This window comes from Pestalotiopsis fici (genome assembly GCF_000516985.1).
Source record: "Pestalotiopsis fici W106-1 unplaced genomic scaffold PFICI_Scf_7, whole genome shotgun sequence".
Lineage (NCBI taxonomy): Eukaryota > Fungi > Ascomycota > Sordariomycetes > Amphisphaeriales > Sporocadaceae > Pestalotiopsis > Pestalotiopsis fici.
In genome coordinates, this window is record NW_006917097.1 from 286,030 (window position 1) to 313,931 (window position 27,902).

The 27,902-nt window shown below is 50.6% G+C and overlaps 8 protein-coding genes across 8 annotated transcripts; 3 read left to right on the forward strand and 5 right to left on the reverse strand.

The window, feature by feature from the left end:
- Positions 1 to 165: 165 nt before the first annotated feature.
- Positions 166 to 2,649, forward strand: PFICI_09722 (uncharacterized protein; the record flags this gene model as incomplete). The annotated part of the gene is made up of 5 exons (XM_007838303.1): positions 166 to 268; positions 344 to 744; positions 801 to 1,055; positions 1,107 to 1,167; positions 1,235 to 2,649. 5 exons carry the CDS (start codon positions 166 to 168, stop codon positions 2,647 to 2,649), a joined length of 2,235 nt encoding a protein of 744 aa, XP_007836494.1.
- Positions 2,650 to 4,789: 2,140 nt separating this feature from the next.
- On the forward strand, positions 4,790 to 6,514 carry PFICI_09723 (uncharacterized protein; the record flags this gene model as incomplete). Its single annotated transcript, XM_007838304.1, has 4 exons — positions 4,790 to 5,117; positions 5,212 to 5,580; positions 5,700 to 6,273; positions 6,391 to 6,514. 4 exons carry the CDS (start codon positions 4,790 to 4,792, stop codon positions 6,512 to 6,514), a joined length of 1,395 nt encoding a protein of 464 aa, XP_007836495.1.
- Positions 6,515 to 6,999: 485 nt separating this feature from the next.
- On the reverse strand, positions 7,000 to 8,358 carry PFICI_09724 (IMP-specific 5'-nucleotidase 1; the record flags this gene model as incomplete). Its single annotated transcript, XM_007838305.1, has 2 exons — positions 7,000 to 8,228; positions 8,268 to 8,358. The coding sequence occupies 2 exons, from the start codon at positions 8,356 to 8,358 to the stop codon at positions 7,000 to 7,002; spliced, it is 1,320 nt and encodes a 439-aa protein (XP_007836496.1).
- Positions 8,359 to 10,629: 2,271 nt separating this feature from the next.
- Positions 10,630 to 12,843, reverse strand: PFICI_09725 (uncharacterized protein; the record flags this gene model as incomplete). The annotated part of the gene is made up of 1 exon (XM_007838306.1): positions 10,630 to 12,843. The coding sequence occupies one exon, from the start codon at positions 12,841 to 12,843 to the stop codon at positions 10,630 to 10,632; it is 2,214 nt and encodes a 737-aa protein (XP_007836497.1).
- Positions 12,844 to 13,431: 588 nt separating this feature from the next.
- PFICI_09726 (uncharacterized protein) lies at positions 13,432 to 15,252 on the forward strand (the record flags this gene model as incomplete). The annotated part of the gene is made up of 1 exon (XM_007838307.1): positions 13,432 to 15,252. One exon carries the CDS (start codon positions 13,432 to 13,434, stop codon positions 15,250 to 15,252), a length of 1,821 nt encoding a protein of 606 aa, XP_007836498.1.
- Positions 15,253 to 17,209: 1,957 nt separating this feature from the next.
- PFICI_09727 (uncharacterized protein) lies at positions 17,210 to 20,353 on the reverse strand (the record flags this gene model as incomplete). The annotated part of the gene is made up of 3 exons (XM_007838308.1): positions 17,210 to 17,322; positions 17,381 to 20,072; positions 20,120 to 20,353. 3 exons carry the CDS (start codon positions 20,351 to 20,353, stop codon positions 17,210 to 17,212), a joined length of 3,039 nt encoding a protein of 1,012 aa, XP_007836499.1.
- A 980-nt stretch (positions 20,354 to 21,333) lies between these two features.
- PFICI_09728 (uncharacterized protein) lies at positions 21,334 to 22,536 on the reverse strand (the record flags this gene model as incomplete). Its single annotated transcript, XM_007838309.1, has 2 exons — positions 21,334 to 22,397; positions 22,464 to 22,536. 2 exons carry the CDS (start codon positions 22,534 to 22,536, stop codon positions 21,334 to 21,336), a joined length of 1,137 nt encoding a protein of 378 aa, XP_007836500.1.
- Positions 22,537 to 23,954: 1,418 nt separating this feature from the next.
- Positions 23,955 to 27,672, reverse strand: PFICI_09729 (uncharacterized protein; the record flags this gene model as incomplete). Its single annotated transcript, XM_007838310.1, has 6 exons — positions 23,955 to 24,136; positions 24,194 to 25,186; positions 25,240 to 26,611; positions 26,668 to 27,134; positions 27,320 to 27,398; positions 27,583 to 27,672. 6 exons carry the CDS (start codon positions 27,670 to 27,672, stop codon positions 23,955 to 23,957), a joined length of 3,183 nt encoding a protein of 1,060 aa, XP_007836501.1.
- Between the last annotated feature and the right edge of the window lie 230 nt (positions 27,673 to 27,902).

Below are 27,902 nucleotides of genomic sequence, written 5' to 3' on the forward strand. Positions count from 1 at the left end.
ACACTTCTTCATTCTGCTTACCTCTCTTTTCATTCTTCTCCCTGGCCGTTCTTCAACCGGAATACGCACGATTCCGACCCAATATTTCAACGCGCCAAGAAATTCCAAACGATCGGAAAGAACCACAGCTCTTGCCGATGAGCGCCGTGCCAGACAATCACCACAATGTACGACGAACGCGACCACCGGGCGCATGATCGAGACGAGCGCGATCGCTTCCAACGACGATCCCCAGGCTCACGGGACAACCAATATCGCTCGCGGCATGGTAAAACTTGAAATGCCTGGAGTATCACTTGTAGAGATTAGTCATGAGCTTAAGCTGACTTTCCTCTGGCGTAAGACTCTTCTAGATCGCCAAGAAGGAGCCGTGGAGAGGATTCCTATCGTGCCGATCGTCAAGGCTACACACACTCGGGATACAGCGACAGAAATACCGGGGGTTGGTCTGACCGCGATCGAGAACAGTCCAAATATGACTCTGGACACGGAAATGGCAGATATGCTCGACAAGGTTCTCCTAGCTATGGGCGCGAGGCACGCTCTCCCGATCGTGGCCGAGAGCGCAGTTATAGAGCACGTTATGACCAGAGAGATCACGGTCGCTACAGCCCAAGGGACCATTCCCGCAGTCGCTCACCCGATGATGGCTACTACAATGACGGGGGATATCGATCGGGCCCGGGTCGGCCGTATCACACCGTAAAACTAGACGACATTCCAGACTACATGAGCACGCAAGAGGTATGGAGTACACATGATTCCTACAACGAATCCAAACTCACAAGTTACGAATTCAGATCGAAGACGCTTTGCACGATGCCGGCGCCAAAGGCCTAACTGATTTGCGCGTCAAGGCCGACGATAGAAGCAACGATCGCCGATGTTATGCTTTTGCCGAGTTCAACTCCGAGGACGCTTCTGTCGCATTCCTTGAACAACACTATCCGGCCGTCGAACTTACATGTGCCGATGGGGCACGTATTCGGGCTCCGATAGCATACAGCAGAGAGCGCCGACAAGCCCCCAAAGTTGATGACTGGCAATGTACAATGGTGAGGAAATGTCCAGTGCTCCATTTGTAGCTGGAGTTACTAAACGAGCAGTGCCATTTCGAAAACTTTTCAAGAAGGGCAACCTGCAAGCAGTGCAAAGCCCCCCGGCCTTGTAAGTCAAATGAGCCACAGCAAAAAAAACAACGTATGAAATGTTCATTCTAATAAATGCAATGCAGCCGAGGACGCCGCAGAAATGCAACTAGACGGCAATAGTGACGAATGTCCGCAGCAGACTGCATCCCAGTTTCTGGTCGTCCGCAATCTTCCTCCTTCCATCAGCGAGACTGTCTTTGCAAATGGCATCAAGAAGCTTTATGTGGACAAGGAGGAGGAGCCAAAGCAGCCGGCAGGTGCCCCTGTGAAGCTCAAGAGTACTGCTCCCGTCGGTAACACTTCCGGCCTCGGTGCCAAACCTGGTTCGCTCTCCAGAGTCTTCCTGATACGCGACCGGTATACAGATGCTACGTGCAGATACGGCTTTGCTGAATTTGCTCATATTGACGACGCCCGTGCCGCCATGGCCAAGTTCAATGCCTCTCCTCAGTTCACCATTGGGTCAAAGCCAGTCACGGTAGCATACATACATTCGGGCGTCTTCATACCATTTTTGAAACCCGTCATCACGGAACAAGATACGAAATTCAGCTTCTCGGCCAGCCACAATCCGTCTTTGCGACTGAGCTACTGGAATCCCACCGTCTACGCAAGCGAGTCCACGGTTTTCAACGAGGATTTGTATGAGGAGAAACCAAGCCAGAGGTCTGCCACCGAGCCAAATACTGCTGGCAAAGATTCGAAGAAGAGAAAAGCGGACAAGGAACTGGCGGCTCCTGGCGGCAAGAGAGCAGTGGCCATGGCACCACAGCTAGCCAAGTGGGCGAACAAACATGCAGAGCTATATGGAGGACGACCTCGAGAGTCGGCGGATAAGACTGACGCCGACGATGGAAAAACTCCCGCCACTGGCTCCAACAGCCTCGGAGGTCATATCACAATGCCATCAACCTCGGCTACGCCAACCATGACGGTCTCCTACGCCGATATTGATCGGATGTGCTGTCTTCTTTGCAGACGAAAATTTGTCAGCGAGCCATCCCTCCGACGCCACGAACAGCATAGTGACTTGCACAAGAAGAATTTGGAGGATGAATCACTGATTCAGAAAGCTACAGAGGATCTCAAGGCTGTCGGCAAAGAGCCCATCTCAAGTTATAGAGACCGAGCCAAGGAACGTCGGATGGCGCATAATCAACCCAACAAGCCGAAACATCCACAAGCGCGTAAGCATAACCATGTGCCCAAAGAAACCGAGTCCAAAGAGGCAACTACCAGCAAGCCTGCACTCTCGAAAGGTGCAGGTTTACTGGCAAAGATGGGCTGGAACACAGGCTCAGGACTTGGCGCTGAAGGCGATGGACGAACGAACATCATCGAGACAATGGCATACACTCCCGGCGTCGGCCTGGGTGCTGAGGGTGGCAAGATTGGCGACGCCGCTGAAGAAGCTGCTCGTGCTACAAAGAATGACTATGCGGATTTTGTGGCCAAGGCCAAGGATAAGGCTAGGCAGCGCTACGAGAACATGGGCTGATCGAGATCGAGCAGCTGAATGCTCGGCGTCGGCAATAGACACGGCATCTTTATGAGCTCCTGGGACATGATCGGCATGATTACATCCATACACAGCCTTACCAGGCGATATTAGTTGTGATGGCTTGGAGACTAGCCTATGCATGTCTATCTATATGCGCCGCCCAACATGCGTGTTCCTCGGCAATATATTGTTATTATCAACGAACTCGCTCCATCAAGTTCGGAGGAAAACATAAACGATTAAGGCGTCGAACTGCTCCTCCTGAGTCACAATTGGGCGCCTGTAGCTTGCCCAGGCTGACATACCCAATTCTGAATGAACGCTTTGATTCTATAAACCAATTGGACTGAATGATGATTTACCGACTTGTTTTAACCGAGATTGCCTTGCATGGTCCAGCCATCAGAGAGGGTTTGGAAATAGGACCTTTATCACCTATCTACCTTGTACCAGGTATGTTTCTATGTGAGGTCATCGTTCATAAGAAACGGATTCTTTGCTCCGGGGAAACAAGTCAAGTATCTCGCTGCTGTTGACACACGAAACATCTGAACCGACTCGATGGATTTCCCGAGATTTCCGAGTTCAATATCTACCCACATTCCGGACAATTTGAGACTCGAATCTGGAATTGTGCAGGCCCAGGGGTATCCTGGAGGGGTTATGGCACTTGGGAACGAACAAATTACTGGGTGTAAACCCCTGTTATAGTCGATTAGAGTGATCTTACTGTCTCTGCCACAGTAAAGATGTCCAGCCTAGGTTTATCTCATCTAAGTAGGTTGCCATGTTACTGATGCGATATACCTTAGCTTAGATGAATGCATGCTTACATGTGTGCTATCGCAGCACGTCTTGTCCGTGCAGTGCCCACTCGACTAATCAGACATTGCACACATTGTGAAATCATCCCACGTGGGACTGCAGAGTGATCCTATTTCACAGACGAGGGGTATAGCGCGTCTCGCTACAACATCTGCATACATAGGTAGCTTAGGCGAAGGGCATCAGATTGGCGGGATCGGGTAGACCAGCAAGGGGAAACACGCGTACACTTGCAGTAGTTTTTTCAATATCAATACTGATTGACTGGTATATGGTGGCTGGAACAGACCGTCTTCAAGCCTTGTTCTACAAGGCTGGGCTCTACACCCATTATTATTCGTGATGGCTTTTCATTGGGCCCCAGGCAGCAAAGATAAGGATGCAGCATCTCGAGGTTCTCGAAGCAGATATATACCCCGACGCTCGAGCCCTCTCTGCGGCACTCGTCTGCAAAATGACGTCCCAAAAGCACCCAACGCTCACACTTTTTAAGACTCTTTACTTTCTGCTCTGTTATTGAACCATCAGAGATGGGAGTTTGGTGACATTTGCAACGAGATATTCTCTAGGATAAAGGTGCAAAATACCTCTTGGGCAATCCCAAGCCAAACACTGCTTTGCTATACCCGAAGCCATGCATCAACCCTTGTCTTGGCACACCACTTGCAGCTCTGCACAGACTCTCTGGAATGGGGGAAACGCATGGGATAGCGAGCCTACACGAGCAAGAAACGCTGATAACGAACGGCCATGAATCCATGTGAAATCTCCCTGCAGCGCTTTCACTCCAAAGATTGTGGGAGATTCAGTGTATTCAATCTTGTCGGGAGGCAAGAAGATGAAGACATGGCAATGTGAGATCGAGATCAATAGACGTCACTATAGGTTACAAACGACGAGGTCTCTTTGAGTGCTGGGACCGCAATTAGAAATCGTTGATTAAAGCACCCTTTTCCAGATGTAAATCGAAGCAAAAGTTCAAAAGACTGTAGATCAATCATATTCTTTTTTCCAATTATTTGTACCCAAGAAAAAAAGCAAACTCAGGGACATCATGGCCCTATGGGATAACGAAGCATATGGATCCCAGGCGCATAAAGTCTGCTGGTTCTTGGTTTCACTTACATCAGGTATGTAATACACACACAAGTCGCCCTTTTGATGACTGTCGGTCCCTTGTGCCAAGTCGCCAACTCTTTACCAAGCTTTCTTGGCCATGCGAGAAAGAGGAACCCTCCCGAGAAAGAGGTCCATCTCTCTGGGGCCGTTTTCCTTGTCCCCCATTATTCTTAACATGCCTGCGAACTAACTCATGGGGGGCGACTTTGCCCTTTTTCTTTTACTAGCCGTCATTGCCCTGCGTTTCTATGCCCGCTTCACGGCGAAACCAAACAACTGGTTCGGCGCGCTGGGCCTAGACGACGCCCTCGTCGGACTCAGCTGGGTCGTCCTCTTGCTCACCCAGATATTCATCCAGGTGGCGGCGGGCTACGGCAACGGCAAGCACTATGATGCGCTGAGCCGGTACGACCAGGTCGAGGCCATGAAATGGAACACCATGATTGATGCCGTCATTATTTGGGCGTTTTCGCTGCCAAAGCTTGCCATTGTGGCTTTGCTACGGAGGATTCTTAATTATGGTAAATAGGATCACCATTCAATCTATCCTAAGCGTTGATGAACAAATAATGTTTCTATGTATTTACCTATTTCTTTCTAACTTCTTTGAATTAGGTCTTCACACCTCGGTACTCCTCTGGGGCCTTACCTTTGTCGGTCAGGCTCTCATCTTTTCCATGTCCGTGTTCCTGTTTATCCAGTGCAGCCCGACGGAAAAGAATTGGGACAAGTCCATTGAGGGCATCTGTCTCCCCGACAGCACCATGATTGGCATCGAGTACTTTGTCTCGTCGTACTCTGCCTTTCTCGACCTGTTTTTGGCCATATTCCCGGCTCCGTTCATCATGCGCCTCAACATGCCTCTACGCACCCGTCTTGCAGTCAGTGGTGCTTTGGGTCTCGGTGTTTTTGCTAGTATCATCCAGGGCTACAAGTTGAGCATCATGGGTGCGTCTTTCAAGTACACGGACGAGGACCCGACTTGTGAGTTTTTCATCTACTTCTCTCTTTTATTTCTCTTTGCCCTCGACTAGACTCGAGATGAATTGTATTGGGCATTCCTTTAATCCATTTTACTAACCATGAATTCTCTTTTTCTTCAGACCCCCTGCCTTTTCTCAACACCTTTGGCATCACCGAGGCCTGTCTGCTTCTCATTGCCGGCTCCCTCCCGGCACTTGGGCCTCTAATCCGCCGCGCCAAGGACCACGTCGAGCGCATCACGAGCTCTGGCGGCTGGAGCGTGACCGAGATTGGGGGCTATCTAAGCAGTCGCAGCAAGCGCAGCCAACTCGAAAAAGACAGCACGGCCGCCACGCACGACGAGCGCCCATTGACGCGAAAGGGGAGCACCTTTCACCATACCACCAATAACAACAGCCCCACGCCCTTGACGTTTCACGGCTACGATATCCACGCCCCGACCACGCGTCCGCACGGGCGCAAGGCCTCGGAGGGCTCGACCGATGACCAGCGGACCCTGACGCTCGATGACGACATTGAGAGCCGCGCCGGCCTGGATCATGATGGCGGCGGCAGCAGAAGCCCGTCGACTGGTTCAGGCTCGGGATCCGCGACCAACATGACGCGTCTCAGCCCGCCGCCCATGCCTCTGGCTCCTCTCCACACGGCGTCCCATCATGGCGATGCCGAGGGCCAAGCGCCGTTTTCCGAAAAGTAAGATACGGATACCCTATAATATATCAACATGTCCCTCATCTTTTCTTGGCACAGTTTCTCTCAAAAATGATGGTATATAGCTGACACTCTGCTCTCTCTTTGCTTGCTGAAAAGGTACGACGACATGCGCGCGCCTGGTCGTGCTAATGCCGTCTCGGACAAGCTCAAGGGTGCATGGCAAGGGCTGAGACAGGATGGCGGTAATGTCGTCCTGGCCTGTGTTTGGAAGCATGGCTGAGTGATAGAGGTTTTGTTTGTGCGGGTAAATTGTAATGCTGGGTCAAGGTGTTGGCGGTTCTGCTTCACTTTTCTCATCCTTCTTGTTCTATTCTTCCCGCGCTTTTCTCTTGTCGGTTTCTATACCCCTCTAGTCTTGGAGTCGTGCTCGCTCGTTCGTGGAAGATACCCTTGCAGCCTCTTGAAGTATTTTTCTTCTAATCTTTGAAGCGTTTTGAGATGTTGGATCGAAATAGGTATTTGCCGCTCGATCAATCTCTGTCTCATATTGCCAAACAGAGAGGCAGCTTTAACATCAATACAATTAATTTCACAATCATTATAAACTCGCTTGATTTGATCTTCAAAAATCATTGGATGCATGCTATCATTAGAAGACCCGCCCGCTGTAAAACATTACCAAAAGGGGAACGCCGGCTTTGATGAAACCATGAAAAGATAATCAGAACCCAGAACTCTCTAGGACCAATGAACATGCCGTCATGCTCAACTAATCTTCTTGCCCATCAAGTCAGCCAGCTCATCCAGCAGCTCAACCGTCTCGGCTGGACTGGCAATCCAGGCTGTGGTGCCCACGCTGCGAGCCTTGAAGTCGTTGGAGCCAGCACTGAGAAACTGATCGCCGACGTGAAGAGTGTTCTCGCCGCGGATGGGCGCCGCATCGTCGCCGCCACCGAACCACTTTTGGCAGACATTGACACCCCAGCTCTTGTCGCCAATGTCGACAAAGACATCGCGTCCGCCATTGAAGGCGCAAAAGGGTACGACCTTGTTGTCAAAGTCGCGGCCGCCCACGCTGAGCTCGAGAATCTTTTGCACGACCAGCACCGTCTCCTCGAGAGACTCACGCGGGATGCGGATCGAGGGGTCAGTGGGAATGATGCCAACAGCGCGGTCCTTGCGCATCAGCGTGGCAGGGAGAGCCATGGTCTTGATGCAGTCGCGCAGGGCGGCCTCAGCCACATCCAGCAGCGCCTCGATGCTCTTGTCGGACCAGGCGGCCATCTCAGCAGTGAGCCAGCGCTCCCGCGGAACCGGCCGCAGCAGGTGCTCTGACTCGGCGTGGAATTCGAAAAGGTAGTTTGCCTCGCCGCCCATGATGACAATGTTTTGGCGCTGTTGCGGGGTCAGTTCCCGCGAGGTGGCAATTGCGTCTAATAAGCCGTGCAGGCGGTCATAATACCGATCGGCTGTGGTGTAACCGGCGGCGGTGACGATGCCAATCTTGACGTTTTTGCGCATGAGGTCAATCATCCTCGGGATCACGGGACTGGTCGGAACGAGGCTCTCGCCGTCGTCGTAAAGCGTCACATCACCATCAAAAGTGGCCAGCTGCAGGGTGCCATAGGTTGTGACGGCCATGATTTGAGCCGAGTTGAGGACGAGGCGAACATCGTTGAAAGAGGGCGAGACAAATCGCCGCGATGAGATGAAGCGCTTGCGGTCCTGATACTTGAAGGCGGCCTCGAGGGGCAGGCGAGTGAAGAAGACGCCTATCGTGGGGACCAAGAGCTTGAGCTTGGACGGCAGACTTCTGTTGTCCCTTTGGTGCTCAATGTGGTCGTCTAGCATGACCTCGACGTCCCGCATGATCTCGGCATACCGCCTGTGTGCCTCCTCGGACATCTGCGTGAAGCTCACGCTGTTGGTCTCAAATACGCCCGTCGGCTGCGAGTAGAGGACGAAGGGGACGGCGAGGAGCCCCTTGATCCATTCTGCGGGCCAGTTAGCATACTGTCAAGAATGTGTCGAACTTGAGTCGCTTGGTACGAAGCGAGCATGTTCAGCTAGAAGATCACTGAAAGTATATCTGTTCCAACCGGACGACAGTACATGAACGGTCATTGATTGTACTCGTGATTGATGCTCATCATGCCCCCGGTATCATCGGTAGTTGGCGGGGTCCCACCAATAATGGGCGTTTGATGCGACCAACCAGCCAACCAAGAGTGACACTTGCTCATTCTCCATCACTGCTGGTCGGAGCCGACACCACACCCATTTCCCCAGAGAGGTGTGATTCCTGCTCTGTTTGGGGGCCCCTCTCGTACATGACACCAATCAAAAGCAGTTTGGCCCAGAACTTGATACAAGGGGTTTCTCACTGCAATCGAGTTTCCTTACCTATGAATTGATCTCGCCGGTGGGTTTTGAGTGCATCTATTGTATTCCCCAATCAGCACGCCGCAGGGCAAGAAGGTAGGCACAAAGATGAACAAATAGATCGGCCGGCTTCGGGGTTTGGGGGCCATGTAAAGAAGAGCCAAGGTGGTTGAAACTCACATTCGACACGATACCGTGTAGTCATTGTATCTTGGAAGGTAGAAGGTGTGGTGTTAGTGTTCTCTTTCTCTTTCCCGTGCTTTTCGAATCAGGGTCAGGTTTCCGTAATAGTGTATGATTTGAAGCAGAATGACGAGATGGAAGATTACAATGAACAAAGCAGAGAAGTCGAGACACGTGCCCCCTATTCTTATGTGATGGAATGAATAAATACCTTGGATCGATGCTTCCTGTAGGTACGTGTCGGTGTACCTAGCGAGCCTAGTATCTGGGGGTGGGCACTAAGGAAACTCTCAGCTGTCTGTCCTCTCCGCAATGTTCAATGCTCCCTCATAATTGCTGCTGCTTGCTGCTGATGCTTCGCTGGCTGATACGATCGGCAACCGCCGCCCGCCACGCTGGAATTTCCCCACAAGAGTGTCTTAGCTTAGCGTGGGTTGTCCCTGGGCGCAGCTCCAAGGAACGACCCCAGCGCAGTCAAGTTCCAAGCGATCGATAATCATGCAGATTGTTGATAATGCATATGTATTTATGACTCCTATTTTCACTTCGCTCTATATGTACTTTGATATAGATCTTCTCTTTCAGGATGAATTCTTGAAAGAAACTCTGATTCAGTTTCTGGGAGCTAGTCTGCTCCTTATCAATACTTGCAAACCTGTCAGTCGGACAAGATTAGAGTTACGAACAGTATCTCACGGAAGGACGCCAAGCTAGTGCCATTGTATCTAATGTATAACGCCAAGGTGGTCACGCGCGACTCCGAAGGTGGAACAAGGCGGCCATTTCTTAACCCCCTCCTCTATCTTAAGGTATGTATGTATATGGGTCAGACCTCCTGTGTGATCACGACACCAAATCAGTAATCGTAATGGTATATATTATCTCGTCTACCACGCAGATTGCCATGCAATATATATCAAACAGCTACAACTATATGACCATCAAGATCGGGATCGCAAAATATATTCATCCACTTCGAAGTCACACTTTATCCAAACCCTGTTCTAATGCTCACACTTGAAACTTCTTGGTCTACTACCTGGTGACCAAGCCTGAAGCAATTCACATAGGTGCTGTATCTTTTGCATTCAACGACACTCCAAAAACCACCCAAGTCGATATCGTGCCAGGTCATTACGAAAAGTTCTTTGACTTCTTTGAACGCAGCCACGACGGTCTGCTCCACTTGGAAGACTTGTTTGAGAATTCGCTCGAATGCTGCGACCCAAACGTTGAGCCGTCCAGCGTGGCGCCCGGGCTGCCTATCAGTGTTTTGCCCTTACCAGTCGTGATATTGTGGGCGTCGCTATGATTCCTGTAGGTTGTTAAGACGTGGAAGACGATACCTAATCAAAGATGAGCGATGGGGGTACAAAGTATGGTGTATTTCTAATGGGGCTAGACCCCGTTATCTGAAATCTTCCCAAATCCGCCCAACACCCGGCCGTATACCCACCCTTGATGATGCACTATCACCAACGCTGGCAGCCCAATTGACCCTTTTCATTTTCTACCAGGACGAACGATCGATAATTGTCAATGACGAGTGGCGAAACTGCCAAACTCGGGGGGAAAACCCATGACTTTTAGGGCTCAACCACCAAACCATCCCTGGTTCGCCATCTCGGCCGTGGTGCTCAGAGAGCGGCAACCTAAATCAGACGCAAATATTGTGACTTTGGGGCTCAACCACCAAACCATCTCTGGTTCGCCATCTCGGCCGTGGTGCTCAGGGAGCGGCAACCCAAATACAGACGCAAACGTTGAAAAATAAAGCTTCAGCAATGGTCCTGGAGATTTTTGAAGCAAGTACTGACTTCGTCGAAGTCGCTAGGCGTCGACGTTTTGGTGGTCGACACCATCAACGGCCGTCTCTGCCAGCCACTGGCCTAAACGCTCCAATCTGGGCGCCGACCATCGTGCACCGGCTCTTGCAATCATAGGGGTGTACTTCCAGGTGACTAAAGCGGCGATTCCGGCAGATGCAGTCTTGAGATATCTCTTATCAATTCGGTAGTATCTGTTCGACTGTTGACGCTCGTTGGCGAGTTCTGTCTTGAGCTTATTTCTCTCCCTTTCACCAATTTCTGCTCGTTTTCGCTCGTCCTCGAGATTCTTGTTGACAGTTTCGAGCTGCGCCATATGATTCTTGTTGGCAGCTTCGAGCTGTGCCTCATGGTTCTTGTTGGCAGCTTCGAGCTGTGCCTCATGGCTCTTGTTGGCAACTTCGAGCTGGGCCTCAAGTTGGGCGATACGACGGCGATCTTCACGGCCCTGATCCTCATCGTCGGGCAGCTGATTGCCGGGCATGCTGCGCTGGTTCTTGAGCATCTCCTCGAATCGTCCAAAGCGGTTGTCGATCTTGTCATTGATGGCGGCGTATCCGTCACAATTATGACCATGAAGTGTGCCCTCTACGACTTGCTTCTTGACGGTGGTCGTCTTTGAGCTCGGCAGGGCATTATCAACCATAGTCTGCCCCTCGTCGTCAGCGTCATCACCATCCTTGTTATTTCCGCCGCCGTTGTTGGGGCTGCTCGTCAATGATGATTGACCGTTCTTCTCTGCATTCATAAACTTGTCAAGCTTCGTTGCTCGGGCTGGGAGAGTAACCAGCTCGTTGTTGTGCGCGGTTCCGTGGCCACCGTAGGCTGTGAGGTCGATAGGCATCAAATCGGAGAAGAAGAACTGGCATTGGCGATAGAATTCTAGGTTGAAGCGTTTGATGGCGTCCTTGACAATTGGGGGCTCGTGACCGAATGAGAAGCACCGGATAATTTCATATTGGATGAGGGTTAAAGCAACCATTTCCTTTCCTATCCACATCTTCTTCCACCCCTTCCAAGCTGTTGTAGCCGAGACTGTGTCTTGTGGGTTGCATGCTCGAATATTCTTGATGATATTGTCTCTTACGTCGTTAGGCAAGCCTTTTCGGACCAAACTAACCATTGCACTATGTGCTTCGTTGATGTCGGCCACTGACAAGGACTTGCGTCTCTCGGGACCCATGTAGTACAAGCTATCGTCAATCTCGACGATTTGCTCTGGACTTAATCTGAGCAGCTTGACACCATCTTTCGACTCGACATTTTCTGATAAATCGATATTCGGGAAGGCAATAATGTCCTTGATCAAGATGTCCTCATCGGTGAAGTACGTCGGCGCCCCAACCGAATATTCGTATTTGGCCATCATCATGACTTGAGTGCCACTCAGATGATGAAGTCTCACACGGAATCTCTTCGATCCTCGATGGTGCCTGTGCATGTATTCATGCGTGAAGACGAAATATTTCTCATGAATATCATATCGATCATTCTGGCCCGGTGGCATCACTGACATTCGTTCTGCTGCTGTGGTGCCAACATGTTGGTGCTGATAAGCACGCCGAATGCCCCTGCTAATTTGGGCATCGTCCAAAGCCATAAGGTTCAGAACATCCTTAATGACTGGTGGCCATCGAGGGTCTTCACTTGGTATGTCTCGAGCGTCATCAGCGTTTATAGGCTCCTCTCTCTTCTCGGGCATACGTTCTCCGTTACTGATGCTCAAATGGAGAACCATCTTGGGCCTTTTCTTTGCGTCAGGGTTATTCAGGCTGCTAGACGAAGCATCGCTATCATCGTTGGCAGTTACATCATTGATAGCTTTGTCGGCAAAAGTGACCTTCTTCTTCTTCTTCTCGACGATCTCTGCCTGGCCCTCTCCGAGTGCGGGCATGTCTGAGTTGCGTTTGCTGGCAGCGACGTCTTCTGTCATTGTTGGCTGAGGGGCGCTTGTGGGCTCCTCGGCCGTGTTCGACTGACCGCCACCAGCATCTGCGTCATCTGCGTCATCTGCGTCATCTTCGTCATCTTCGTCGCTGAAGTCGAACAATTTATTGGCCTCTCGATCTTGAGCTCTCTGCGCCGCGTCCATCAAGCTCATTAACGAGACCGGCCCATCTCCATCGCTGTCATCGTCGTCGTCCTCGTCGTCATCTGGCTCTCTCTTGCCACGATCCTCTTTGGTCGGCTTCGTGGCCGGGGAGCGCTGGTTTGCCATGATTGGCTTCGCTGGGTGTCTGATCATTGGTGGTGTCTGATTGCTTTGGGTGATTCTCAAGGGGAAGGGATTTGAAGGGCTTGGGTATCTGTTGGCTTGGGTACGTGATAGTTGATGATACTTGCTGTACACTTGACCAAATCAAATTGTGGTGGGGGAAAGAAAGGGAAAGAAGCTGGGTTGGAAAGTTGAGGGTTCCGGAGAAAATTAGAGGCACGCGAGAATCGCAATTCTTAATGCCGAGAAAGTGCGAAAATTTTTCAAATTCTTCAATACCAGTCAATGAATGGCAAGAACGCGATTGTCTCTCAATGTGGATATGCTAAATAGCAGGAAGAAGAACAATCAAGCCATCGCTTCAGTCGTAAGAATTTGAGGTCCTGCCACTAACAATCGCAACAAACAATTGACAACACTTCATCACCACACTCTTTCCTTTACTATCAAGCAGCACCTTCAATTAAGGCATTCTCAGCCATTCTGCGCCGTGATCATTATCATCAAACCCCCAAACATTCCCACCACCATTAAAGAACACCGAAGAGCCACCAGCGGCTGTTAGACGTCGAACGCTCTAGGACAGCAACCATGGCTGATCGTCCAAAGGATGATGGTGGCCAGCCATCATCCGTCAGAGGAAAAAATGACAACCACCGCAGTAAGGTTCTCTCGCGCAAGGGGCGCAACTCAACGACTCGGCTCATGGAGATGGACCTCGACTACGGCTTGTCCTCCAGCTCCGACGACGACGACCTCCCACAGAAAGATGGTCGCCCAGTCACACACCTGGTACTGAGCGCGGGCGAGCGCTACACTACGAAAGAGGAGGAAGTTATTGGAAAAGACGTCTACTTCACCACTGACTACGACCCAAGATGGTCCGACAATATGCGCAAGGTTCTAAACTTTTTGACGCAGCACCCTAACCATCTTCTCGCCGAGGGCATTCGTAGAGTTTACAAATATCAGCACCTCACCAAGGACCACAAGGACAAGACCCGATACATGCCCATCGGAGAGGAGCTACCGCCGGTCGACCAGCGCGAGCGCCCGTTGGTGTTCACTCACGCAAACATGAAAACCCACGCGATCGGATCAGCATTTCGGCGTCTCAGAATCCATCATTTGAGTGGAGAGCAATGCTTGTTTATGGCTCAATACGAGTTCCTCACTATGGCACCCTCGTTGTTCGTTGATGAGGGTATATTCATCAAAGATGTGATTGTGACGCCCGATATCGACCAAGCCTCTGGAGCCGAACTCCGAAATGGCGTTCGAATATTCCATCTGAGCCCCGGACAGAAAGCCAGAGTCGAAGCGAGCATGTATGACGCGACGCCCGACAACGCTTGGAACATGAACTTCTTTCGATCCACAATGGTCTCACTGATTCGATCTGGATTACCCGCCGCGGTTCGCGAAAATGTCGAGTTAAACCTGAGAGCATGCGACCCGAGCAAGGAGGTCTCAGAAACGACCGCATGGAAGGGCTGGGAACAGAGATGGCCCGATGGCGAAACAATGGTTCCGTTGACATTGACCGAGTACGAGATCATGCGGTGCTTTTTGCTGGGTCGCGAGCATGCCAAAGTCACGTCTGCAGTAGAGAATTTTGGTCTGCAATGCTATCGACAATCATTGATTATGTTTATTGGATGGCAGCCGATTAAGCTGAACGGCGATGGACACGGGGAGACTATCGCCAATGGTGAAGTTGTCTTGCCCGGCCAGGCAAAAAGCAGCTTCTTGATGGGATCAACCCCTCAAAACGCTTTGGAGATATCTAGCGATGATGAGAACACGGCTCCATTCCCCAAGAAAGGACGTTCCATCATCAAAGTTGGTCCGGCCGCCAGTGTTGCCGATCTCGAGGCCAAGGTGAAGAAAGCGGAGGAAAACCTGGCAGCAAAGACGCAAGAGTTGAAGACGGCCATTGACGAAAGAAATCTTTTGCAACAGACAATCGATGGCGAAAGACGACGATCCAGCCAATACTTTCGCATCAAGAAAAGCCATGTCAAGACGCTTTCCGCCGGAGTTGCAGCACTTGTCGCCTGGAAATATACTCCAAAGCTGATGCATATGGGTGCCCGATGGTCTGCACCTAGACTGCAACAACTGGGTCGTTATTTAGCCAATGTCACCAACGAGCCGGCTTACCAGCTGGGCAACGCCACCACCGAGGTGGTTCACCAGTTAGCCAATGTCACCAACGAGCCGGATTACCAGCTGGGCAACGCCACCACCGAGGTGATTCACCAGTTAGGCAATGTCACCAACGAGCCGGCTTACCAGCTGGGCAACGCCACCACCGAGGTGGTTCACCAGTTAGCCAATGTCACCAACGAGCCGGAGTACCAGCTGGACAATGCCACCGCCGAGTTGTTTGACGACCTAGGCGACGCTTGATAGCAATGAGGAAGGCGAGATTTGCTTATGAAAGTCTGGGACCATAGCTAAACGTATGATTTGTGGCTAAAGACTGCAAGGGACGGGGAATGGCCACCCCTATAAACCATGAATAATGGTCACCTATTTCGACAGGTAGTCGATATGTGTCATTTAGGCACAGCTAATTGCAGTATACCCATCATCTTCAAGACTTTTTCAGTGTCCATGTGAATAATAACGCTTGTTTATTTGTTTATGTATTAGAGTCTCTGCTGGTTTAAACGTCAGAGGTCGGACTACCTAACCCTGCGTTGAAATTTCAAAATTTCTTGTGGCAAATTATAGCGACAAAGCTGGAAAAAACAAAGACGGGTTGCGATTATGACCATGCCCGCTCACCATTTGTGATAATCGACGGCCCCAGTATTAGATGATCTTTTGCTTTTTGACATTCCAAAATAATTGGTGGTAAGGTATAGTGAAAGAGCAAAGACGTGGCTATTGTTAAATTCAGCGACGATCGGTGGCCGAAATTAACTAGAGAATGACGGCCAGATAATTGAAGCTTATCAAATGGCTGTGTGCGATGAAGTTGATATATGGTTAGCCGGAGGTATTCCACGTCGACCAGAAGGTTTTCTGCGGCCGAGGAACCTTTCTTCGCGTTGGTGATCCTAGTGATTCAGGCGTATGTACGCGGGCGGAACGCTTTCTGTTTTAGCTTTTTTCTAAAGAGCGTCAGCATTGCTTTCGAATGATGGCCGGAGGGTAAGGTAATTTACCCGAGTGTTTCCGATCGTCCGTATGGTAGTAGACGCGCTTGGTTGATGATTATCAACGGCACTCGACAGGTACCTACGGGCAATCGCTGCCTGTTCTGGGGTCTCCTTTGACAGCCTGTAAGTAATCGGCGCCGGTGGTTCCAAAGGCGTGGCGTCGATGACTGCTTGTATATCTGGAGGCAAACCGACCCAGGGCTCAATAACATTACAGCGGTGCAGTGCCATAACTTCATCGTCAAGGAACCGTTTATCGCATCCGTTGCATTTCGGATGCTCAGCGAGATGCTGATCTATATCGCGGTTCCTGCTGCATCGAAATTGACAGCCTTGGACTATACAAGGACGATGACTGGCGTACAAATGAGCCGTTTTCGACTTTTTTGTGTTGCACATCCCCCGCGAAAATTTACAGATATCACATTGTTCTCGACCATCGGCAAGGGTCGTCCACAGCCCGTCGCCGCTGGTATCCCAATAGCCTTTTACCTGGAAACGGCTGTCTTCCATATCATCATTTACAGCTTGGATAGCCGTGTGCCAACGCGTGTTGTGCTCGTCGAGGTCTGCTGCGCTCGGAAAGATACATAGGCAATGACCACACCATACCATTTCATGTATTGGTGATGCCAAGTGATCGCGAAGCTTTTCGTAGGACCGGAACTTGTCGGTGCAAAGTATACATTGTACTTTTGGGATGTGCTTATCTTTGACATGTCTTTCCAAACTAGAAAAACTTACAATATCGGCGCACCATGGACATCGCGCTGGGACAAAGCCACGATTCGCTTTGAAAACTCTTTGTAAAGTCTCGGCCGAAGGGTGGATTGTGAGAAGGTGGAAGTTTAGATCGATCTTGGTAATGAAACTGTTTTGACATCCACTGATGTCACATTTGTGCCGATGGGGGACCTTCTCATGGACCACAAGATCGCCATCATGAGCCACCACCGACCATGGCAGATGGCATAGTGAACAAAATTTGCGTATCTCCATGACTTTGTGATCAATGACCAGATGAACGTGGAGCGCCTTTTTGTTCGTAAAGGACTCATGGCAGCCATCTTCCGGGCATTCCCCTGAGCCGCCAGGGAAATGAAAGTTTGTCATGTGAGTGTGCCAATTATTCGCAGAAGTCCATGGTTTGTTATCATTGCATCCATATGGACAAGTGAGGTGATTCTTCCAATAATCAGTCAAATCTTGATCATCTTGTGTATGCTCTTGTAGACGGTGGTCGTCGAGGTCGCTTGCCGTTGCAAACCTTCGAAAACAGCCTGGTGCATTGCAAAGCATGGGTCGTTGGCGGCTGTGGGTATCTTGATAATGCCTTAATAGCCCTGCGATAGAGCTGCAAGTTATATTACAGAAGCGACAACGGAGATCGATTGCGATACCCCCTTGAGACCAGGCCTCGATGGGCAGGAGGATCGAGGTGTCGTATTCTCTATGCGGCGGAAAAGCGCCGCAAACAGTCTCAGAGAGGCCCCAGACCTGGTTTCCCAAACTGTCATCGATATCCCAAAGTGGATGCTGCCAGGGAACATCGCGAAGCACTAAAGGAAGGGTTTTCCAAGTTTCTGGATGGAAGTCGACCATGCCCATATTGATCATCATCGTGTCTATCGTAACTGTACACTTTTCTGCAGCCGAATTCCAATTCGTCGGATCAAAGATAGGATCGTCGACCTCGATGTCTCCGAATCCCGTCCGCATCTCGACTCCATGGTCAAACTTTTTGCAGAGCGAAGCTGCAAAAGCATGCTTTTGCCAAGGGACAATAGGGATGTTAAAACGGTCGACGATCGCTTCGCAGGCCAGTTCATTGAGCACCAAATTATCCGATAAGTCTCGTCCATCAAGACAGAACTGTTCCTTCTTCGTTGCGATGCGCTCAAAAGTGATGTGAGCGCAAGAGTATAGGATTTTGACGGGAGATAGACCAATCTCGGCTATACCGAATGCTTCCGCCCAATAATTGCAATGCTTGATGCGAAAAAAGCGGTGCGTACTCCATCGTCGAAGCATTTTCCAGTCCCAGCCCATAGCGATCGCCATGTTAGCGGTTAGTGGAGTGAAAGGAAAGAATACCCAATCATTTCCATCGCTTATGGTGCAGCATGCGAGAAATTCTTTCTTTGATAGGCCGTGACTGGCGGCGATTTTAAGCAAGGTCTCCTTGACCGTCGAAATGCTTAAATCATCATCACCCTTCCTTGTCCAATAATGGCCGCTAAAGACTCCATCCCAATTTGTCAAAGTACTGCGGAATCTCTCAAGCTCGGCGTCAGTGCTCGTCGACCGTCCCGTACGCATAGCTTCCAACATCAGGGCTGGATCACGGTTTCTCCGGATGGTATTAACCCATTGCTTATGCCTTTGTACATGCTTGCTATGGCATTGATATTTCTCTTGAAGAATTGCCACGTTCGCTGCTGCATTGACGAGCCATTGAAGGCGGACTCTTTTGGCATCCCAATGTAGCGGACGATCCCAAGTCCGCATGATTTCTGCAGCGAGTGGGAGGGTCATAATAGACATATTGCGCTTGGTAAAATTGAGAAAACTCTCTACCAATACGGTATTAGCCGCAACATGGTAACCAATGTGGCCACTCGGTGCGACGGCATAGTGATAAATTGATTCGAGCGAGCTTGAGACAGGTGATGCATCGAGACGTAAAGCACGGCCGGTATACGCAGAGAACACATGTATCATCTCGTCAGCGTTTGTCGACTGTGTATGATGTCCAAGCAGATGATTGACTATCTGTGTTCGAAATTGAACTGGGTTGTCGTCGACGATGTCATCAAAGTTGCTGAACTTTTTGTCTACCACAAGTAGAAGATTATAAAGGCGGTCATTGAGGTCTTGTTTTAGGCGATCAATGGGGATCTTCATAATCGGATCTTCGCGCGGCTTCGAACGTGGAGGTCGCATCCTCTGTTTATTCTTCCGTAACTTCCTGGGATCTGGTTGAAGACCTAGCTTCTCAGCCCTGTAAAATAGTGACTCAATTTCTTTCCCCCTTTGGCTCTCTAGCTGATCATCTTCTTCATCACCAACGGCGTCGAAAACCTCAGATTCACGTAGCGGTTGGAACTCATCGTCATCGGCGATCTCAAGATCTGAGTCGCTAACATCCTGGTCACTGGGGACGTATTCATCGCAAGAATCATCGTCGTCGGGTACGTCTCTAAAGTTGGCGTCAGTGGCCGTTCTCTTCCCTTTGGTTTTGCCTGGAGCACCACTAAGCAGTCGGGGCAAAAATTCGAGGGTAGACCCATCCTGGATGTTGTAATCTCGCAGAACGAATTGAGAACGAAGAACCTTGCCGTGGTACGCAAGGTACGAAAATTCCAGTGACTGTCCAAGTCGAGCGGCGATTTTTTCCACTAATGAAGCAAAAGAATCGTCGACGTTTACCAACACGGCAAGTGTGCGCTCGTCGGCCCTCACAAATATTTGGACGACATGGGAGGCAGGGCTTCTATGAGCGCCGGACGGTGTATCTGAGTATGCATCATGTAAACTACCAAGCCAAGCGTGATACTCTGGCTGACAAGATGATACCAGACGCTGAGGAGTGAGGGACGGGGAGGACGTTGCAATAACGGGCGCCAACGATGACGAAGATGCCGGAGCAATATCGACACTGCTCCGAGAGCTGGAGAAGGTGAGCCAGTGGCGGTTCGCAGCCAATAACCTGCTTGCGATAGTCCCGAAAAGCCATGACAATCTGCCATATATCTCTCTGCGTTTGCAAGTAGTTGTTGTACAAAGCTGCCGGCGCTCCCGAGTAGACTTTTTGCGGGCGATATGAATCCTCATCCGACCCCGTTGAGGGCCTCGCAGGTATCCGAGGCAATCAGTGAAGATGAGGACAATAAAAGTGAAGTAGGAGACGATAACAGCGATGGCCACCAGCAAGGAATGGACGACGCTGCTTGAACCGAATGAACAGATAGACGAAGAAGTGAACACAATCTCGCTCAGTCGTCGACCAATAGCGGCCAACGATGTGCCAGACGGGAGCACTCCACACATGGTCATCGACAGCTATAACATGGTTAGCGAGCGTATTTTGTGAAATGGGAGAGACTCACGAGCATCATCTGCCAGAAGTACTGCAGAAGTCGGATTGTAGCAGGAGATGAGTTACAGCAGAACTTCTTTGCATTGGTCAAATTACCGCAACAATAGTCTGGCGTGCAACGGCATCTCAAACACTTTTTCGTCTTCAGCTCCGGATTGTCCTTCGCAGTGAAATGTGAGGCCGAACGCACTTCGCCGCAGCGAGTGCACTGCTGGAGGTCCAGCCCAACTGAGTTGCCGCACATGGCGGGCCTCGTCCACGGTTGATGATCACCAACGGCGTGTTCTTGTGGATATTGTCGAACAGATGGATGAGATATCACAGTTTAATCGGTGGTTTATCGGAGGTACTAGACCTACAGCGTGAAATTGCTTTCACCTTGCACTTTGGTGATGGCGGATGAGGACACTTCTCTGATAATTGCTGGCAGAGGCCGCCATCCTGCGTTGTTGGCCACGGGAATCAAAGCATCAACAGATAGGGAAGCTGCGATGTTGTATGAAGTACCTTGTATCTTTTTACTCCTTTTTCTACATATGCACCGTCGATGACCGTCTCTAAAAAGGTAAGAATACATGTATTCAATACTGTCAAACAGGGAAACTGCGATGTTGTATGAAGTACTTTGTATCTGTGCACTACGCCACCCGCCGTCAACGGCCATCCATCGGTAAGCTGTAAAGGGGCATGGAAATACCGATGACGTGCAAAGCACCAGGCAGATATCTGAGAACTCGCCAACGAGTATAAGTATTAGTATTATGCTAACGTATCTGCATTTGTTTGCCAGTAGATGTTTAGCATATGCAGAGGGGAAGACATTTTCAAAGTTCTGTCCCCCTTTACAAGATTTGAGAGGAATACAAAACGTAAAAGAAAAATCGAGCCAACGTCGGCATGGAGTATAAACCAAGTACATTTTTTTCTTCCATGTAAGATATCTGCTTTCGCACTTCACAAGTGTTGATTTGCCAACTCCTGTCTTGCCGCAGACCAGAATACGAAATGCCTTTACACCACTTGCCTGGAGCTGCATTCCTTGCAGCCATGGCGGTAGGGAGGTGGCATTGTCAAGCACACAGTTTGCTTGGTACTCTGCTAGATTCTTCTTCAATGGCTTGAAGTTACTGAGCTCAAGGTACTTTGGAAATCTGTCGAGAATACAGAATGCCGACAGATGTATAATCGTACCATAAGCGCCTATATATTGGTTAGTAGACGTGGCTACAAAAGATGAGACCAAAACATGCCTGTAGAGTTCCAGCCCTTGAGTCCGCTGGAACCAAATATCTTTCGATTAGGAGTATGAGAGTAACATTCATGATCGAGCCTCAGACTGTGTGAATCCCCCTCAGAAGTTGTTGGGATAGCATGTACCGTTTGCAAGTCGAACATGCTGACCTGTATACCGTTGACATATTTGAAGCTCCAAAGGATATCCTCGCTTCCGTCCAGGCTTGGCAAGCTGCCGGCGTACTGCGGAAAGACGAGAGCCATTGGATCCTGGCCCTTTGCCCCCTGATTGCCAGAACCCGAGATGTAGAGTCCCGTCCTCATGGCTTCAATCAGCATCCATTGCAATGGATAGAGTGACAAGCCGTCGTGTAACACGCCGCCGCACATGTCATCAACAGAGCCAATGAACCATGCTTGCACAAAGGAGTGGGCAGTCATGTCCATGGACTTGCCGATCTCGAGCAGCTGGGCCGCCTTGCTGGAGCGATTTTCATTCAAGGCCAAGGCGACGCGGAGATGCGCGATAGAAGAGACATAGGACGTGTCGTATACAGTGGTTGTCCCGGTCGTCTTGAGGCTGTCCAACAGTCCCATGAAGCGTATCCGCGGTGCACCCAATGTATGGGCTTGAAGTGTGCTCATTAGCCTTGGGCCATTGCGACTGTCATCTTCCGCCCATGCTTTTTGTAGAGCGCAAGTACAGTCAAAGAGGTCGTCGAATCGGTTAAGGGACTCTCTTTTCGGTAATCCCATGTGATGCATGACACCAGCAACGGCACGAGCAACGAATGAGCCATGACCGGACCCGAAGAGATAGACCTCATCCTCCGGAGACTCCAGGACGGAGCATATATCCCGTGTGATCAGCTTGATCTTGTCGTCGGTGTCGTCGCCAGGTACCTTGGACTTGAACTTGTCGGCCAGGCTGGGCGCTTTACCAATGCAAGAATAATACTTCTTGACCTGCAACACCCCCTCATCCGAAGAGCCATCCGTGGGTCCATCAGTCACGAGACTATGCAGCCTAGAGATGCTGGAAGGGTTGTGGTGCGCTGCGGTAATCAGCAATCTGAATCCCCTAGCTCAAGAGGTGCGGGCACAGCCAGAAACAAACAAACCTTCTTCACCTTGGCGCCATTCTGCTCCGTCAACGAGGATGACAAGTCGTTTGGTTGTCCTTTGGTCTGGCATAGCGGGCAGATTTCTTCACATTATGTTTTGATCAATCACTGACTGCGGAGCCTCAGACCAAGGAGGTCGAAGTGATTGTTGTCGAGTCAAGTAATAATGCTTTGCACCGCTGCCGTCCTCTACCGTCTCGAAGGAGGCAGACCAGACAGGTAGGAGGCTATGCTAGCTACTGAGCCGGGCGGGAAGCGGGTAGGTAACCCACCTCCTACTCCTTTGGTAGGCCGGCGGGCAGCTTGGGTCCAAAGTCTCTAGGAAAGCTTTTGCTTGGCTCTTGACTAAGCGTGCAGTGCCCTGGATTCTCGGCCAAGTACAGGGCGGCGGTAGGTACCTAGTATGCGGATGAAAGGAATACAAGTTGGAGAGCAAGACACAATAACGATGTTCGGCAGAATACTATCATCACTTGTAGCAAAGTATTCAGGGCTGAGATATCATGATAATACGGCAGCGACGATAGAGCAGAGAGACAATTTTCAGAAAAGGATCATTCCAGCAACCGTTTGATGAATTGCATTTTGCAAAAACATAAGATAGATTGTCAAGTTAGAAGAAGCATGGAGCCAGCCCACAGACCGCTGACTGGCTGAAGCGGGGATCGCCAATGGTTGGGTGCACTAAGAGCCCGCTAAACCTCCCGGGTACTGAATCCTACAGCACCAAATTGCCCTGCACCTCGGCGAGTTATGGCAAAGACTGTCTGTGGTCCATAGGTCCATAATGCTAGGTCGTGTTGGCCGACATGGAAATCCCGATGACGTACAACGAACGCATATTGTATCAAATCTAGGTATACTCCAACAGGCACAGATATAACACATACGTTGATATGTTTGAATTTGTCTGCCAGCCCACGTTTAGCACTTGCAAGTAGGTCATCAATATCGTCAAAAAAGTCTCATTCACCGTCACAAAGCTCAAAAGACTGGCCAACACCAAGGCCACTGAGTTGTTGCAAATCAAGTACATTTCATCGTCGGTTTGGGATATTTGCGTTCGCACGTTCTAATTCTTTCTTCCTTCCCCCGACATCTCTTTCGTCATTCATTGGTTGACTCATTTATCCGTTCTGGAGCTGTCATAGATTCATGGCATCACACTCTCGAGCACCTTGAACAGAGCCGTGCACCGCTTATCCGGCCACAAAGTTCTCGACGTTCCACCCATGTTCTAGTTCCTATCTTGACCATTCCTGCATATCGAATGTCAAGTAATATGCTACGTAGCGCTACCCAAAAACCACCAACTCTTTTAATCGTCCAGGTGCCAATTGCGAGAAACTAATGCCCAGTTTCCTTCGTCGAACTCGATGTCCAACTCATCAGTAGATGACGTTCCCAAATTCGAACCCGCAGAGCGGCGAGCCGCGGAGTGAGCCGTTGCGTAACCCTCGAACGTGAAGGCTCAGAGGACGGCTGCTGCTAATTTACTCCTCCGTTAGCTGGGAGACCTTGAGGGTTCTGTGCTGCTTGTGCCGCAAGCTGGATAGCAGCCTGTTCATTGACTTCTGCTTGGTGAACTGCGCTCTGGATGACGGCCTGGTCATCAGCCGTAAGCGGTGCAGTAAGTGTTCCGTAGAGCTGTGGTTGCTCCTGTTGCAATTCTGTAGCCTTGTTAGCGTCAATCTGACAGGGAATGGTATCGGACACATGAAACTTACTCAACAATGCAAGTCTGAAAAGCTGATAGGGTTCAAGCTTATCGAGCGGAGACTCGAGCAGAACACTGTCCTCACCGAGGTCATCATCAGAGTCTTCGGCATCCCGGTACTGGTTTTCCAGGCGGCTGAATTTCGCAGCCTCCTCATTGAGGAACTCCAGATAGGCTGTGCTCTCGTCACGGCCTTCTTGGGGCTCTTCCTCGGGCTTCTCCTCCAACTGCCAGTTGGTATCCTCCTCAGCCCACTCGTCTTCGTCATCATAATCGTAACTGCCAGCATCATAGGTGTAATCATCCTTCAATGCATCGTCTCTGTTCTTCATTGCGCTCGGCAACGTCCGGAAGAGAATCGTTACGCCTTGAAGTAGTCTTGGCCAGCCAGTTTGTACGCTCTGAGGAATCTGGTCGGGGTTGAGTTGAAGCAGAGCAACAATGGCAACAATGCAGAGCTTCTTGTCGTGCACTCGGCTGAATGCATCCATGTTGCCAAACCACAAGCTGAAGAACTTGTTTGTCCATCCGTTGCTTTCGAGCACATGCAGCGCCAGGACAGGGTTGTAGTAGATAGCGTTGATGATCATTTCCATCAAGTGGATCTTGTAGGACTTGACTTTGATCTCGTGTCCGTTGAGAACCGCCATGGCCATGGAAATGAAGCCACTAACGCATTGGTCGATGTGACCACGCAGGCTGAGCATGATAGCCTCGGCCAGCTTGCAAGCGCAAATACGATCGACGCCACCCACCTTAGGGTCGTCGAAAAGATCCTGAACCATGCCGAACAGTGCATTGACATATTCGGGCTTCTGTGCAAGATGGGGAGCACCGTACTGCACAAAGTTGTCCAGTGCTGGGAGCATGTCCTCGAGATAGAGCTCGGCACCGGACTTGAATGTGCGGTGGATCAATTCGAAAGCTTGCCACATGGTGGGCGAAATGCTCTTGGCAGCGAATGTGCACGAGTCAATGATTTCAAATACTTCGTTGTACAGGTCTAAAGGGATAGATCAGTAAGTGGTCAAACATGGTAAATGGGCAGATGCTTACCATAAAGCTTGTTCTCCAAGGTGATCTCAATGACTGGCATAAGCACTGCTTCAATGTGGAGGAGAACATCTGGTGTGCTCTCCAGAGTCAGGATCAAGGTGCCGATAGTCTGCAAAACACCAAGCGCAGTGATGCTCTTATCGTCCAGGTAGTCACCATACTCATCATCGTCACCCTTGGCGGCGTTCTTGTCCAAGAGTTCACGGACGATGCGCAGATACGTATCTCTCAGTTGCTCGCTCAGAGCCACGGCAAATGGAGTCAGTTCGGCAGCAAATACCTCAACGAAGTCCTCCATCACGTTAGCCAGTGCGTCAATGTCGCACTCATTGGCCAATTTCAGCAGTTGCTGCATGATGGTAGGAATACTTTGCTGCATGCTGATTCGAATCGTATCATGTCTGATGAGAGGCTGCAGAGCCAAAGCAGCCGTGACGCGGACGGGCAGGTCCGTATCGGCCATACAATCCAGAATGTGGCGGTAGATTATAAGCAAGTTGTTCTGGTCCTTAAAGTTCAGTTGTTCAAACTTCTCAATAGTATCGCAGGCTCTGGCGCGAAGATATCCCTGTGTGCTCTTGAAGTCGGGGAAAACGTATCGCACGAGGAAGTACTCGACCTGATCCGCAATCGGGCTCTTCTTGCCGAGGAGGACTGGTGCCAGGGTGCCGATCATGCGCAGGGCACCCTCCTTGGCGATGTGGTTCTTCGCATCCGCAGCAGCAGCCTCATATTCATTGACCACACTGTTGATGAATTGCAACAACTCGAACGTCTGCTTTCTCCTGACCTTGGTCAAAGTGACCAGGAAGTTCGTAGCAGCCACATCGGGTGACGAGACTTCTTCGTAGAAACTCAGTTTTCGGTGTAGGTACTCTTCGGGCTCGTCCTCGAACTTCTCAACGTCCTCCGAAGTAAGGCACAGGACGGGGAACACTAGGTGGGTAACTAGATTGGTCAAGTGCGGCTTCAGGTGAGCCCACATCTCCTTGGGTCGGCAACATTCGTCAAGGAAGACGAGAGTGTAGGACAGACAAGGCTTGCTGAGCCAGGCAGTCTTGGCAACCCATTTCTCAACCTCCTGGAGATAGTGCTTCATAATTTCAGGTGCGATCGTGTTTGTAAAATCCTTGGCAAAGGCCTTGAGCTCCTCACTCTGCGTCGAGACGGCAGTCGGGTTGCCATGTCGGATCCAAAGACGGTTCAGGTTGAAGTAAGCCCACTTCTTGGCCTTCCACCAGTGGTGGCGCTCTCTCTCATCTAAATCGTCCGACATGGCCGCGGGAGGTGCGGCCTTGGAAATCGTGTGGAGAAATACTGTACACCAGCCAATGTTGACGTCGCGTTGTCTGAGAAAGCTGGGCAATTCCAGCTGGTTCTGTGTTAGCGGGCAACGCACATACGAGCAGATTTGGGGGTTTGCCTTACCCATGTGGCATGCTTGTAAGCCTTGAGGGCAATGTGAAGCATCTCACCAGCCTCTTCGCTATCCTGACCAACCAGCTCGTTGCATACTTGCAAAAGGCGAGGGAAGCTGGCCTCAACAATCTTCTCAAACTCGTTCTTGCTGGGGTCCTGGTTGCCCTTGAAGCGGTAGGCGCGGCAAGTGACGAGTAAGCACTGCAGACCAGCCAGGACAGCAGGCGCGGTGTCGGCGTGGAGTAGTTGCAGGGTGACGTCGAGGAAGCTGGGCCACTTTCCTGGGAAATCAAAATGCAGGATGCGCTGGATCATCTGCAGAAGCTGCTGGCGGACGGGGCCATGCGAGGCGGCCAGAATGGGCAAGATGCGGTCGCGAAATCTCTGCTTTTCATCTTCGGCTAGAACTGGCTCATCGGGCCAGTGGTCGCTTTTTGCCCACGCACGATTCGTTCGGTTCTTGAGGTAAATGACGGCTATTTGTTACGGGAGATATGTCAACAATGTGCGTGTGAATGCGAGGGTAATAGCCATGTGTTATGCGTGAAGTGTGTCGGCTTAATGTAGCAGAGCGTAGAGGACGGGACGGGCAGCGCGTGCGTGGGTGCGTGTGCGGGAGGCTAGATAGCCAGACATGATGGTGCAATTGCATGTTACGTACATGATAGCCTGACAGCATCTTCTGTCTCGTTGGCGAGGATATCGAGAAGAACGTCGCAAAAGCCAGCGTGGGACTCAGCCTATATTTGAACGAAAGAGAGAACATGTAAGCAAGCGTTTCCGTCATCGTGAGCATGGACCGGAGCGATGCCGGTAGAGGGTAGAGGGTATAGGTGGAGAGGAGGGTAGCAACGACAATCAAGAATGAAGTCGTCAACAACAACAAAAGCATCATCATGGATCAACAAGCACCATCCCACATACCTGCTTCAGCTCCAACTCGGCAGCCCGTCGCACGTTGGTCTCCGGGGACAGGGTCGCGACGATGCGACTCCTGATAGCCTCTGCATTCATCCTGGCCGTCTAAGATATACGGGCACCAGCTGAGTGATACGGGAGAAAAACAATGCAGCGAGGATTGCCCTTTGACGGGGTTTCGTCGATGAGGTGTCGAGGCGGAGGCTTGTGGTTTAGGTGTGGTTCAGCTCGAAATTTATGTTATGGGCATCTGAAATCAGGTAGCCAGGTGCGGTAGGAAGGTACGTATCTGGTTTTCTGCCAGTCGAAAAAAATGGCGGGGCAGT